General features: G+C 41.1%; 1 protein-coding gene and 1 pseudogene across 10 annotated transcripts in view; one reads left to right on the top strand and one right to left on the bottom strand.

The window, feature by feature from the left end:
- The first annotated feature begins 437 nt into the window (after positions 1-437).
- prdm10 (PR domain containing 10) overlaps positions 438-15,983 on the top strand; it is a 30,138-nt gene continuing 14,592 nt past the window's right edge. For 3 of the 10 annotated variants that reach the window (XM_088346073.1, XM_088346074.1, XM_088346067.1), the window contains exons 1-11: positions 439-569; positions 5,816-5,940; positions 8,271-8,447; positions 8,527-8,586; positions 8,658-8,762; positions 10,360-10,528; positions 10,592-10,833; positions 11,823-12,023; positions 15,148-15,220; positions 15,328-15,445; positions 15,550-15,670. In XM_088346073.1, the coding sequence (XP_088202199.1) occupies positions 5,869-5,940; positions 8,271-8,447; positions 8,527-8,586; positions 8,658-8,762; positions 10,360-10,528; positions 10,592-10,833; positions 11,823-12,023; positions 15,148-15,220; positions 15,328-15,445; positions 15,550-15,670 (1,338 nt within the window). In that variant the 5' untranslated portion in view covers positions 439-569; positions 5,816-5,868. The other 7 variants (XM_088346076.1, XM_088346072.1, XM_088346075.1 and 4 more) reach the window with 6 other exon arrangements.
- On the bottom strand, positions 6,951-7,111 carry LOC148357583 (U2 spliceosomal RNA; annotated as a pseudogene).

Raw genomic sequence — 15,983 nt, 5'->3', positions numbered from 1 at the left:
TATTTCTATTGATCAAAAAAATCCATTAAAATCGTCCAAATATGTACGTATTTATACTGTTAAAAAACCTCTACTGCTCCTTGGTGGACAATGTAGGGACTGCAGCATATTTACTACAGTTTGCCGGACAAACTGGGGATTGCAGTGTGCAGTACTTACTTACCTGCGACAATATGACATTATAATATAATATTAAAAAAGCAATGAATAATATTAGGCTATACGTTTTACAATAACACTTTGTATGACTGTTTAAGTGCGATTAAAATAAGAGGCTGGGGTAAAGCCGCAGAAGAGACTTGGATTTTGATTGGCTAACAGGCGTGTTTCAAACTTCTCATTGGTTGGACTTAAATCTCACATATTGTATATTTTTCCCTAAAGAAACAAAAAGGAAATGATTGAAAAATAAAATCCTGTAAAAAACAATCCAAGTGATGGTTTTACATTTTTGTGTTTAACTTAAAAAATAAAAAATACCGGCCAATCCGAGAGTAAAAATCACACAGTTGCCAGGCAGATTATGTTAATATATGCAATACGGCCATCGCTGCAGCTACCATTCTGAGGTAAGACAATCTTGATTTTATTCCTCCAAACGCCTAAAAATCAACGATTTTATCCATCTCGAAGAACAGCGTGAGTATCACGTATCCCCTATATGGTTACGAGTCCAATATTGGACTGATTTATGGAGCATCTGCGCCGATTAATAAGCTATTTTCTAGAGCGTTCGCTCTTCGTCCATGTCTGATAGTCCCACCCAAAATGGAGCCAGTTTTCCTTGTTCAACATTCGCCTTGAAGGGCTGGGCTCGGCAAACTAGCGCGGGTGACGGGTGGGTCGACTAAAATACGACTTTGAATTCCTGGTTAATTTTGAATATATCTAACAATTATACCAAATAGTCGAAAACACGGTGAATATTGTGTTATCATTTTCTCATGTTGGCCTTGTATTTGTAGTTAAAGGCCGAAATGCTAACACTGTACCTTCGCGTTTGTACTGCGCTCAAATTTGTGGTATGGTCCGGTTGGGATCGACAACCTCCTTGGTTGAACGGGGGTAAAAGCCGTTCATCGATTGTGGTTATTTGTTCGATATATTTGACAAATTTAAGGATTTCCTGCACCAACACACAGTAACCAGGGCTCTCATATCTGTTAGTGGCTGGATATCGGTTCCTTTACGGCCTTGCCAGCAAACTGTAGCCGAGCCTGGAGTGTCTTACCCCTGCTTGAAGAGCATTGAGTGACGGTTGACCAAAGCATGCAACTTGCATTCATTCCGACAACCTGTCCTTGCCAGAAAATACACGTCTTGATTGATCTTAAATATTAGAACGCATATTTAATACACAAACCATTTTGTTTATACATTTATCGAATTTTGAAGTCTAAGTATGATCTCTTGCGTATTCTGATCAGCGCCGGAACAATCGATTATTTTTTATAATCGATTAAAAAGCCTTTAAAAAATGTTTTAGTTCAATCCATGTATTTTAAAACGTCATTCATTCAAAGTTGTATAGAAGAAAAACAAAGTTCTGATAACTTAGTATGCTAAAAAGTGCTCCAACAAATAATCATTTCAATAATCGACTCATAAGATTATTTTTTTCCATAAATATAAAGGATTTCAGTCCAGGTATTGCAAAACCGACCATTAATTCACACTAATATACAGTAGTTGAAAACAGAGCTATCATAATTTAGTTAGTCCATTGTTTTGATTTGTTCATTAGGAAAAACTGCAAATCTGCAAGTTCCGCTTTTGTATTCCTGAATTTAACACATCCACGTCAATTTAACAAGCAATTATTGTTGATTTAAAATAGCCTAAAAACGTAAATGGCTCTAAAACATTAAGCTGTCAAAGATAATTATCTATCTATCTTTCCACCCTGGTCATATCCCTCGAAAGGGATGGCTGACAGCAAGAAAACCCCCCAAAATTTGACTATGGCCAACCTATGTGCCCAAACAAGTTAAAGCACCTTGGCACCCAAGTTGGTCATGCTTTCGTCCCTCCAGATAAAACGGGACACAAGAAAGTGGCCATTTCACTCGAGTCAGGCTAACACAACACACTCTTCTGTTCACCAGCAGGGCCCGACAGCTTTCACTGGTTTACCACTGCCGCATCATACAGGTGCCCTGCCCTTTCTTTAGAATGCACCCAAACATCCCACTATTCTTTCACAACACCTCACCACTCATTCCTATCACCAACAAGAGCTCTAGCTTCCACTACGTTTAGACCTCTTTCCTCTAGTACACTCATAACACCATACATCCACATCAATGGCGGACTTCCTCTTGGTCTCCTATTTACTTATGCTCTGTAGATCCTCATCAACATTCGCTCCTCATCCAACCTCTCCATGTGTCCAAATCAACCGAGTACTCTCTTATCCACACGCTTGCTCAGTTTCACTACTACTCCAATTCTGTCTCTCACAATTTCATTTTTCAATCTATCCAATTTTGTCACTCCTAACATACTCCTCAAACACTTCATCTCAAAAACATCTAATTTCCCTCTCAAATCTGCGTTCAGGCTCCAAGTCTTTTCACCATACAACACAGTCGGCACAATCACACTCTCATACAGTCCTCTCTTAACATCCATAGTCATACTCTTGTTGCTCATCACTCTCCTCAAAGCACCCAAAACATTGCTTCCTTGATTCACTCTGTGCAGTACCTCACACTCCATTCCACCAACTGCAGCCACATCACAACCTAAGTACCTAAAGCTTTCAACTTCTTTCAACACCTGATTTCTTACGCCATGCCCACTCCATCCATGAACACTTCATCACCTTACTCTTGCCAACATTCACACATAACTTACGCCTATCACGCACTCTTCCAAACTCCCTTACCGACCGTCTCAACCTTTCCACAGAATCAGCCACAAGCGCTGTGTCATCTGCAAACAACAACTGACTTACCTGCCACACCGTTCCACTGTTATCCATCATCTCTACACATCTGCCAAATACTCTTGCATTCACCTTCCTCACCACACCATCCATGTACACATTAAACAGCCATGGTGACATCACACAACCCTGTCTCACACCAGTCAACACAGGGAACCACTCACTTGTCTCACTCCCTACTCTTACACATTCTCTGCTGTTCACATAAAAACTCAATGTTTTCAACAACTTTCCACCCACTCCATACATTACCATCAGCTGCTACAACGCCTCTATCGACTGTGTCATACGCCTTTTCCAACTCCATGAGAGCCAAACAAACATCCTTACCTTTTGCAAAATATTCCTCACACACCTGTCTTACTGCAAACACCTGATCCACATGTCCTCTTCCTTTCCTGAAACCATTTTGCTCTTCAATCACCACCTTGTCTGTTCTTCCTCTCATTCTCTTAATCAAGACTTTTCCATACAGGATAACCGGCGCAGAGAACAAATTGATACCTCTCAAATTGCTAAATTCATACTTATCACCTTTATCCTTATACAACGGCACCACACATGCACTACAACAATCAACAGGAACCACACCACTTAAAAAGCATACATTCAACAAGCGTACTAACCAATCAATCATAGCCATGCCACCTTTCTTCAAGCATTCAGCAGTACAACCATCCAACCCTGATGCCTCCCCCCTTTCATTTCTTTCAGTGCCTCTTGCACATCCCACGTTTCCACAGGCTTTACATTTAAATCACCCACTATTCTCCTTTCCTCAAAGTTAACTCCTATCTTTCAACAACATTCATCGTTTGCTTTCCTTTTCGCTGCTTTCGCTCCTGCTTTTACCAATCTTTTCTTCACTTAATACCTTTCATACGCATAACCACTCTTATCTTGCAGCCACTCCTCAAAGGCACATATCTTCACTGTCAAAGCCTCTGAGACCTCATCATTCCACCATTCACTTCCTTTCCTAATACCTCGACCAACTTTTCTCATTCCACACACTTCTTTCGCACTCCTCAACACTGCCTCTTTAAACCACTTCCATTTTATTTCTCCACTCTCAACTTCTTTAATCTGTTCATACTTTTCCCCTATCCTCTCTTTGAACTCTCTCTCCTTTTCTCCCTTATTCAACTCTGACGTTTTCACCTCTTCACTCACACTCTTCCTATAACTAGCCCTCCAGGATCCATCTATTCTCAGTTGTCCTTCCACATCAAAATGATTAGACATACCACTCATTTCAGCCCTGTAAACACGCATACCCAACAATATACTTAACACCCCTTTCCTAACCACTACATAATCCATCAGTGCTCTGTCCACCATCTCACCACCATCCACTCTGACAAAAGTATACTTATTAACATCCCTTTTTAAACAATTTATTTGCAATCACCAACTCATTTTTCAGACATAACTCAATCAATTTCTTCCCACTCTCATTTCTTCCTGGTACTCTATATCTATCAACCACATTTCCAACCATTCCATCACCCACTCTAGCGGTCAGGTCACTTAGTATTACCACTTTCCACCCCTCTTTCACACTTGCCACACTTTTGTACAAATCCTTCCAGAACTCTTCTCTCTCCTCAGGACTTCTTTCTGAACTAGGTCCGTATGCACTTTTAAACATCCATGCTTCTACACCCCACTTTAATCACACCCACATCAATCTGGAAGATATCTCCACTCCACCAGTTTTTTCTTTACTTTCTCACTCACAAGCACTGCCACTCCTTCTCTAGCATGTCCACCCGTAACTCCAAACTTTCAACCATACATACCTCCAAGCTGTAATTCACTCTTTCCTTTCATCTTTGTTTTACTCAAGGCTAACACGTCAACCTTCCTTTTAGTCATCATCCTTCCGATCTCCTCTTTCTTCCACTCAGTTGCTTTACTTCCACATCCTCTCACATTTATTGACCCTATAACTAGGGTTCACGAGACCTTTCGGTCTCTCGCCCCCCTTTTCCTTGCTCTGTTGTCCCTTAGGGAGTAGAGATAGAGATGAGCGGATCCCCAGTCCCCTCGCTCCCTCCACTTTAGTCGCCTCTTACGACATGCAGCGCGACCACGGCGGGAGTATTCTCACACCTCCCAGAGAGATAGGGCCCCTCACCACAGGACCAGATATAATACAGAAGATAATAATACAGAATTTATAATTATAATGATGCACAAACAAGAGAGAATTCCATGATACATTTTAAAAGATTTACATTAAATTCTTAAGGGTCGACAGTCTGATCTATACATGGAACAGAAAGAGAAAGGTGATCAACGTCATTTTTAAAACATAACATTGCATAAGTCATAAAAACTATTTATTTGCTAAAAATGATTTAGTAGTGGAGCCAATTTGCTTCACCAAGCCTTTTTTTATTTAGGGCTTGTCTAAACTATCTTTTTTTAAACACACGCACGCAACCAAACACACGCATGCGCACATATACGGTTTATATTTTTCATCTATATCACGCTTCACGGATCCCTTAACTGCATGGGTTGTCAGGGCACAAATGAGTACGCAACTCTGGGCAGCCTTCTCCTCTGTTTACGGTCCCTGGCCTGTTTTGTGTCGTGGCAAAGATCCAGTCCATTCCTAAATGTGCCCCAATGACGATTGCGGTTGATGGATCTGTGAATATATATATATATATATATATATATATATATATATAATAATCAGCTGTATTCAACTGAAAAATGCATAAATGGCATTATTATTGTGTATAAAATGGTCCAACTCTATAACGAAGCTCAATTTAATGATGCTCTTTATGAACTGTGCCAGCTGGCAAAAAGAAAATATAAATACACAAATACCATATTATTCCAACTCTTAAGTTGCAAATTCCAGCGGACGGTGGCGACGGCTGACCACAGCCACCTGCATCGCCATGGAAACCAAGCCGGAGCCATCAACTGTTTGGAGTCAGTCCGCGAACACGGATTCGGCCGATGCCACTCAGGTAGAAAAAAAAGAAGCATTTGATTGAGGGAAGGAGGGATTTAAACACACCCTGTGTTATTTAATTTCCAAAAAACAGTACTCTCCTGGGATACAACATTATTCCATTCTGAGGTGCGGATGGCAAAGTTTAATTACTGTACAACTCGGTGGGGGGATAGAAACCTTGGTAATTGGCTTCGAACCTCGGTGCTCAAGATACAAACATTGAAATAACAAAATTGTATATGGTAATTAATACTTATGTGTTATACACGTGGAAATAATTAGATAATCTTACAAATAGATAAACATGTAAAGAAAAAAAAATACATTTTTATACCTTTTGTATAACCTGAGCTGGTCACGTGGAACAGCAGCTGGATGCGGAAGGGGAAGGAGATGGCGGATTAAGAGTAAAACCGATTTTAAAACTTGCACTTGCAAGATTTATATAAAATCTGGTTTCCCCCTCCTTATTTTTGAGAAAAGGCCCATTTGTTGATATGTTATGGCCATAAAACTTAGCAAGTACAGTTGAGCCATTTGTGTGCCCTCTTTGTATTTCTTGATAATCTCAAATTTTGTTTCCGTGGTTATCATGTTTTTACCTCTGTGTTTAGCATCACTATTAGCCGTGGGACCCATAGCAAAAAAAATACAATGCAAATTAAGTATTTTATTGGTGACTTGCAAATTCTTTTTAAAGCACACACCATTCTTGGCTGAATAAGGAGAAAAGCATATTGGGAGGTACTTCAGCCAATTGCGTATCTGCATTTTCATGATGCCATGATACAAACCAATAACAGACCAGCGTTATAGATGATATCGACAGGCATCTTGTAGACATAACTTATACGCATGGGGGTTTGGGGGTTTTTAAGGGTTATTGATCTATCTTCAATATTCATTATCCATTATCCGTTATCGGTCAGTTCATTATATGCTACAAAGCCTAGGAGCCGGGACACTTACTCTCAGCCAAAAGGCTAAGCTAAGGTCCTAGCCCTAAAGCCTTGTTGCGATCATTGCGAATGCACCGTTCCCGGAGGTACTGCAATACTGGGCCGATGCGTGGAGTGGACAGTGCAAGCTCTTATTCCATCTCCGGTATACAAAAATCAAAAGGCCAAGCTAAGGACAGGCCAAGCTAAAAGGTCAAGCTAAGGCCCTAAGGCCAAGCTAAGGACCTAGCATCAAAGCCTGGTCATTGATCAATTGCTCAGTTCCACGACTATACGTAGTGATCATTGCAAAATATTTTGTTGTTGGTGTTGTATAGTGGGGAAAATGCCGTAACGAGGTTCTAAACCAGGGGTGGGCAAACTTTTTGAGTCGCGGGCCGCATTGGCTTAAACATTTTTTGAAAGGGCCAGGAGGAGAAAAAAAATGTTGATTACCTTTTTTCTATATAGCGATACAGTCTCGAATACAAACCTCAGCAATACCTGAGTGTAGCTCCTATGCTGTTAGACAGAGGAAAGAAAAGCTACAGGGTGACCCAAAAAGATGCGTACCCATATTTTATTCGATAAAAAAATCAATTTTCAATGTCTATTCTGTTGCAGGACATGAAAGGTGAACCTATGGATGATCATTTGCAGCTATAGTTGCCCTAAAAATGTCTTGGACAAATCAGCAGAATATATTCTCCCTGGAGACCTATTTTGCAACAAAATCATACCAAAGTGTCCAGAAACGGTTTCGAAAGTGTTTCCATTGTCGCAACTTTCCATCAAAATCAACGATTGTTAGTTGGATTAAGAAGTTCAGACAGCATGGAACTGTAGTGGACCTATGTTCTAAAGCCACAGGGGGAATTTATTCAGGCAGGAAGAAGAGTGCAAGGACAGAAGAAAACATTGCCTCAGTGAGGGACTCAGTAGGATGCAGCCCTAGGAAATCAGTGCGTAGATGCAGCCAAGAACTTGGAATGACCCTAATCCTAACCCTAACCCTTACCCAAGGTCCCAATCAAGCAAAAATGAACTGATGCTGACAAGTAACAACGTGTGAACGGTTCTGTAATGTGCTTGAAAATAATGAAAACTTTCTCGAGAACGTTTGTTTCTCAGATGTGCGGGCCATATTCAGCTATATTTTCAGAATTTGCTGCGGGCCAATAAAAACGTGGCCTGCGGGCCACAGTTGGCCCGTGGGCCGTAGTTTGGACACCCGTGTTCTAAACAAACATCTTATTACACAACGTCAAGTAAAAGCTTCGTAAGGGAGGGATACTGTATCCCTTGTTTCTCTAAAAAAAACAATATATTGATGTTACATTATGACTATGACTAAGTCACTTTTATTTGGGTAAAAAATACAGTATGGTAAATATTTGGTTTGTAGGTCCATTTTGAAGGTAGTGGGGTGGCCCAGATTGTATACAGCGGTGATGGTGGGGAGCAGGAGGACCCTGGGCAACAGCAGCAGCAGGTGGTCTACACCGCCGACGGAAACTCATACACCTCAGTGGAGTCTGCTGAGCACACACTGGTCTACATTCATCCCGCGGATGGCACACAGGTAAGTAAAGTCTGGTTTAAAAATCAGGTAATTAGTCTGAGTTTTGTTTTAAACTATTAAGATATGAATTTCCTTGCAGGCCGTTTTCACAGATCAACCACAAGTGGCTTACATTCAGCAGGACGGCACAACACAGCAGGTACTAACAAAATAATTATCATTTCTTTAGTTTTATTTCAATCATAAAGTATTTTTATAATACCCCTTTAGGTGGCAGTGTTGCTGCCAAGCGGGCAGAACATGAACGCTGCCAGTCTGCACGTCCTCAGCAATGTGGCTGAGGACGTGCAAAATAACCTGGAACCATCCCCTGAGGTGAGTCTCATGTTTTTGTCTGAAAATATAATTTGTTTTGTCAGACACTGTATAAGAAACTAATAATCGAAAGGAACTTTTCAATTATTGTTAATATAACTAGTAGGGGGGGAGGGTGGCGCGTCACGGCGGCTGAGTGGTTAGCGTGTCCGCGGCACAGTTCTGAGGTCATGGGATCCAATCTAGCTACCAGCCTTCCTGTGCGGAATTTGCATGTTCTGCCCGTGCTTGCGTAAGTTTCCTCCGCGCACTCTGGTTTCCTCCCACATTCCAAAAACATGCATGTCATGTTAATTGTCCGGTCCAAATTGTCCCTAGGTGGGAATGAGCAAGTGAGTTGTCTGTCTCTGTGTGCCCTGCGACTGGCTGGCAACTAGTTCAGGGCCTCCCTTGCCCACTGCCTGAAGATGGCTTGAATGGGCTCCAGCACCCCCGCGACCCTACTGAGAATAAGCAGTGCAGATAATGGATAGATGGATGGATAACTAGTAGGGGTGCACAATCACTGTTTTTGCCTACCGTTACTGATCAGAAATAAATGAAACACAAAGGAAAATCCAATTTTTTTTTTAATTTGTGTCTTTATTTTTGTTTACAATTAGAATAATACTATGCAGTTTTCGTAAACAGGTCACCAAATCTACTGTTGGAGAGACTACAAATTGACCTTTATCAACAACTAGAACAAAAGTATATTGTTATAACCACCATAACACCAAAATAGATATTGCAGAGAGTCCATATGATTACGATTATTTCAAAATATTTCACTTCTAAACATTATTTAAGTGTTTTAATACTGAATTTCACTCTTGCCTTGGCTAAGAAATGTATATCATTCATTCTTATCAAGTGGCATTGTCCAAGCTATACATATTAGTACCAATAAAAAATTGAAATAGATATACAAATGCTATTGCAGAGTGGGGAAACTACTTTCGGCTAATATGACCATTGGCCAATAACTGCCTTTAAGCAAATTTGTGGTAGCGATGACATGCCCCTAGGAATACAAAACATCAAAATATACACTATTCTTGTTACAATCATAGGTTCTTTTTTTATCCTATCAGTTGATTGTAGTGCATCCCAAATTAATCACAGACAATCAATGTGTAAATGTTTAATTTAGAGTTTAACAGATACCTAAAATATAGGAAGTAGACACCAGAAATTAAATTTGGGATTACAAGGAGAACCGGAGAGGACAGTACAAACCCTCAAAGTGTAAACATATCGAGCCTGAGCCCTTTCTCTTTATTAAGAATCTCCTGTTTCTTAGAGGAGATCAACCCTAAATTGTGTGGAAATCAAGGAAAAGCACCATGATTAGCCTTCCTGTGCCATCATGGGTGAATGCAAACCACAATTATGCCAACAGTGACAATGATACAAACAGTGACCACAATTAGACCAACACTGGCATTACAAGTAATCTTCATTGCAATCATTCAATGACTTCAAATCAATATAAAATAGAACAAGTGTAACACAGATTTCGTCAAGGGTATAATAAACATAAAATGTTCATCTTATCATTGACTAAGAGAGATCAACATTTGAACATCCATGTCTTGGATTCGGTCTTGTCCCATAGGAGCAACTGCCCGCATCCAACTCACTAGCCGACATCGCCGTGCCCTCATCCAGCCCGCTTGCCGCCCTGGACACCACGGATGATTCGGAAGAAGAGCACGACGAGGAGGATGAAGATTCCGACATAGATGACTGGGAGCCTCGTCAGCGCTTCAACCCTCACAACCTCTGTGCGTCCTAAATGATGTTACGCTGAAAAAACGTACAAACAATGTGTATTTGTTGTCCTTTAGGGTGTGAGGAGTGCAACGATTCCAACCCCTCAGATTGTCTGAACCATGGACCCCTTCACCCAATCCCCAACCGGCCGGTGGTTTCCAAGGCTCGTGCCAGCTTGCCTCTGGTCCTCTACATGGACCGCTTCTTGGGCGGGGTCTTCTCTAAGAGACGCATTCCCAAGCGCACTCAATTTGGACCCGTGGATGCTCCACTGGTGGCCCAGAGCCAACTGCTGGACAACTACATTCACTTAAAAGTGAGATTTAACGTTCTGAGACAATTTTTTTCTTAATGTGAACTTCTGCCTCGCATTGTTATGTACACTGTCCCAGGAACAGCTTTCAGGATCTGTACTAGGGTCACTCAAAATCTGAAAGGCAGCGATGGTCACCAATATGTTTGTGTCTAGAAATTTGCACTGGGAGGAAGGAGGGGGCCTGGGGCGTTACAAGATCATAGAGTAATTGCACAAACATTAATCAAAGACCTGATATCTTTCAAACAACATTTTATTGGAGACTTCACAAATCATAAATGATAAGTTTATGGTTTAGTAGACCCAAAATTAGGAAAGAAGACATAATTTTTTTGAGGTGCAAGGGAACAAGAGACTGTACAGACAACCCTCAGATAAGAACGTTCCAATGTGTTCAAAAGGTCCTCCCGTGAGCCCTTCCTCTTTATTTAAATTACCCAGATTACAAAAAGCAGATCTGCAAAAATGGGTGTGGATATCAAAGAACAGCAACATTATTGTCCAATAGTGAAAATGATATAAACAGTGCATAATAGTAAAATAACCAACTGGCATCCGATGCCATCTTCTTTACAGGCCTTCAATAATAAAAACAGATGCAAGGCTAACCATAAGTTAGGTTTTTGTATTTTAAAGTTCCAACTGATGTAAGGTCATGCAGTTAACTTGTTTCAAAAATTTTGTAATAAAACAGATATACTGTATCTCTTCATTTCAGGTCTGATTATCTGCCTTCTCCATGTAATTCTTTTTTTGCTTCATAAAAGTACGCAAGTAGCATCTGGAAGAAATTGAAAGCTTGTGGCGGACCACAACAGACTGCCTTCATTCCTGGGGTAGTGTATATTAGGCGTTAGAATGAGATTTTGGGAGGCCACTGAATAGAAATGTAAACAAAAATAGACAATTAATCATGTAAATGAAGGTTTTTGTAACAGAAAACGTGAAATTTTCCAATGTTGTAAAGATGCCTCCCTTTGTGGCGGCAGCTTTGCATGCTGGACACGGATAAAGACGGGAAGAAGTCGAACAATTCTTGGTTGGATCTGTCTAATGAAGACCAATGCAACTGGATGATGTTTGTGAGGCCTGCCCAGAACCACCTGGAGCAAAACCTTGTTGCGTACCAGTATGGCGCTGAGATCTTCTACACCACTATAAAAAACATTGAGCCAAAGCAAGAGCTCAAGGTCAGTGATGTTTGATTTCTGTGTCAATGCCTGATATTTTTAATTTTCTGTCAGGGTTTAAATCATTTGGTTATTAGGTAATTTTAAAGATTGACAAGTCTTAAATTTGTTATATTGTGAAATTTAGGGGTCATTTTTGCTATAGTCAAAGCTGGCGCTGATTTTAACACATTACAGTAGACCTCCAGGATACGACATTAATCTGTCCTGATGTGGGGCTCGCAAGTTCAAATCGTTGTATGGCGATAGAAACCTTAATACCTTAGTTTATGCATTCCAAACCCCTGGTCTATCCATCTACCTTGGTCATATCCCTCAAGAGGGGTGACTGACAGAAAGACACACACATACAATAACAAAGAAAAAAAAGGGAAATAAATAGCAAAAATAACACAACATTTTTTGGACCATGGCCAACCCAATTGCCCAAACACCCAAACAAGTTAGGCACCTCAGCACCCAAGTTGGTCATGCTTTCGTCCCTCCAGATGAAATGGGACACCAGAAAGCGGCCATGTCACTCGGGTTAAGGTGACACAACACACTCTTTTGTTCAATAGCAGGGCCGGACAGCTTTCACTGGTTTACCCCTGCCGCATCATACGGGTGCCCAGCCCATCCTTAAGAACGCGTCCACAATCCCATTATCCTTTCACAACACCTCTCTACTCCTTTCTATCACCAACAACAGCTCTGGCTTCCATTATTTTTAGACCTCTTTCCTGCAGTGCACTCATAACACCATCCATCCACGTCAATCGCGGCTTTCTTGTTGGTCTCCTTCCATTGACTTCTGCTCTGTAGATCCTCTTTAACATTTGCTCCTCATCCATCCTCTCCATGTGTCCAAACCAACCGAGTACTCTTTTATCAACACGCTTGCTCAGTTCCACGACTACTCCAGTTCTGTCTTTCACAATTTCATCTCAGTCCATCCAATCTTGTCACTCCTAACATAGCCCTCAAACACTTCATCTCAAAAACATTCAACTTTCTTCTTAAATCTGCATTCAGGCTCCAAGTCTCTGCACCATACAACACAGTCGGCACAATCACACTCTCATACAGTCCCCTCTTAACATCCATACTCATAATCTTGTTGTTCATCACTCTCCTCAGAGCAACCAAAACCTTGCTTCCTTGATTCACTCTGTGCAATACCTCACACTCCATTCCACCAACTGCAGCCACATCACAACCCAAGTACCTAAAGCTTTCAACTTCTTCCAGCACCTGTCCATGCAACCTGTTTTCTAACGTCATGCCCACTCCATCACGTGAACACTTCATCACCTTACTCTTCCCAACATTGACACATAACTTACGCCTATCACATACTCTTCCAAACTCCGTTACCAACCTTCTCAATGTTTCCTCAGAATCAGCCACAAGCGCTGTGTCATCTGCAAACAACAACTGACTTACCTGCCACACTGTTCCACTGTTGTCCATCATGTCTACACCTCTGCCAAATACTCTTGCATTCACCTCTCTCACCACACCATCCATGTACACATTAAACAGCCATGGTGACATCACACACCTCTGTCTCACGCCAGTCAACATAAGGAACCACTCACTTGTCTCACTCCCTACTCTTACACGTGCTCTGCTGCCTATATAAAAACTCTTCAATGCTTCCAACAACTTTCCACCCACTCCATACATCACCATCACTTGCCACAACGCCTCTCTATCAACTCTGTCATACGCCTTTTCCAAGTCCATGAAAGCCAAATAAACATCCTTACCTTTTGCAAAATATTTCTCACACACCTGTCGTACTGCAAACACCTGATCCACACATCCTCCTCCTTTCCTGAAACCACTCTGCTCCTCCATCACCACCTCATTCGTTCTTTCTCTCACTCTCTTAATCAAGACTCTTCCATACAGCTTACAGACAACAAACTGATACCTCTCGAATTGCTACAATCATACTTATCACCTTTACCCTTATACAATGGCACCACACATGCACTACACCAATCAACAGGAACCACACCACTTGAAAAGCATACATTCAAGAAGCGTACTAACCAGTCAATCATAGCTGGGCCACCTTTTTTCAGGCATTCAGCAGTACAACCATCCAACCCAGGTGCCTTCCCCCCTTTCATTTCTTTCACTGCCTCTTGCACCTCCCATGTTTCCACAGGCTTCACATTTAAATCGCCCAACACGGGCATTTTCTCCATACCATTGATCGCCTCAACTCTCACTTCTCTCCCATCCTCCACATTTAGCAACTCCTCAATATACTCTGCCCATCTCGTCCTGACTGCACTACCGCTAACCAGCAATCTACCATCCTTATCTTTCACTTTCTCTTCCTTTCCAGACACACTGTTTCTTTCTCTTTTTATTTCTTTCCAAAACACTTTTCTCCTTTCCTCAAAGTTCACTCCTATCTTTCGACACCATTCATCATTTGCTTTCCTTTTCGCTGCTTCCAAACCCCTGGTAGCACAGGTAAATACATAAAAAATGCATACATATTAAACATCAGTCACAAAATAGTATAGTGAGTACTGGTACTACTTGTATGTAATAACACTATAAATATCCTGATTGTCGATTGGATACGGCTATATTCCTTAGTGCTGGTAACGAAGTGAAGGCATTCTTCGTATTTCTTGATCATTTAAGACATTTTATCCATTGTTATCATGCATTTGCTTCTCCATTTAGCATCACTGCAAGTCTCGGGACCCATAGTTATTACATACTGTACAAAAATACATTTAAAGTCTTTATCAAGAACACCAGATTCTAAAATGAAGGAAGAGACAGAAAGACATTCTGGGATGGAGTTCAGCCATTTGTATACTGGCATCTTACAAATGTTATGACGCGAACCCATAGCATACCAGTATCTATTATGACATTGACCAATAGTAGACAAACATCTTAGAGTTAGAAAAACATTGTATTCCCGGTTAAACAATATAGTAAGCTAGGGAATGTAACATGTGTGTGTACTTTAGTTACTGCACAGTATATAAATAAATTTGCGTTGAGGGTGGTCTTTTTTGGTTTACAATTGACTAATTGATAAAATTAAGGTGTTATTTTTTACCATCTTTTCCAGCTTTACATTATATGTACTTGTTACCTTTCACAGGTTTGGTATGCAGCCTCATATGCAGAGTTTGTCAATCAGAAGCTCCACAGTGTTACAGAAGAAGAGAGAAAAGGTGAGACGCGTTAACATATTGTGTTGATTATACTCACAAAGTCCCAATCATTTTATGAATAAAGTTGTCTAGTGCAATGCTTGCCCCTCATTTCGAGTTTCCTTCAGTTCTGCGAGAGCAGGAGAAAAACTGGCCATGCTACGAGTGCAGCCGCCGCTTCGTCAGCTCCGAGCAACTCCAGCAGCATCTCAACCTGCATGACAATATGATCTACTCTGTTAACAGGTTAATTTTTTTGTGTGTTTGTGTGTGTCAACTGTCAAGCAATACACATGGCTTCTTTTAAATTCTTTGAAAGTTTTAATGCTTTATATCTTGGTATTTCTCAGGTCCAGAGGTCGAGGCCGGGTTCGGGGCAGGAAGCGATTTGCGACTGGCAGGAGGCCAGGGCGACTACCTAAATTCATACGTTTAGATGCGCCGGTTGAAGATGACATAGAGAAGTCCGCGGTAATTAGCCTGAGTTACGTTTATGCCATATTCAGTGGTGCTTTGAGATACAGTTGACCCACGGGATATGACATTAATCTGTTATGAGGTGTGGATTTTAAGGTGAGATTCAAACATATGAGAAGAAAATTGAGCATTATGGGACAGAGTTGAGCTAATGGTATATCAACATTTTCACGTAGCCATGACACAAACCAATAGCAGACGTCGACCAATAGCAGACAAATGGCTTGGAGACTTATGAGGCATGCGACACGACAGTCGTACCCACGAGAAAAACCTATGAAAATTGCCATAAATTCCAAAGTGCGCT

The sequence above is a fragment of the Urocampus carinirostris genome, chromosome 10 (genome assembly GCF_059441175.1).
Source record: "Urocampus carinirostris isolate Australia breed hairy pipefish chromosome 10, RoL_Ucar_1.0, whole genome shotgun sequence".
In the NCBI taxonomy this organism is placed as follows: Eukaryota; Metazoa; Chordata; class Actinopteri; order Syngnathiformes; family Syngnathidae; genus Urocampus; species Urocampus carinirostris.
Note: the sequence above shows the minus strand (reverse complement) of the source record. Positions and strands in the feature narration are given on the sequence as shown.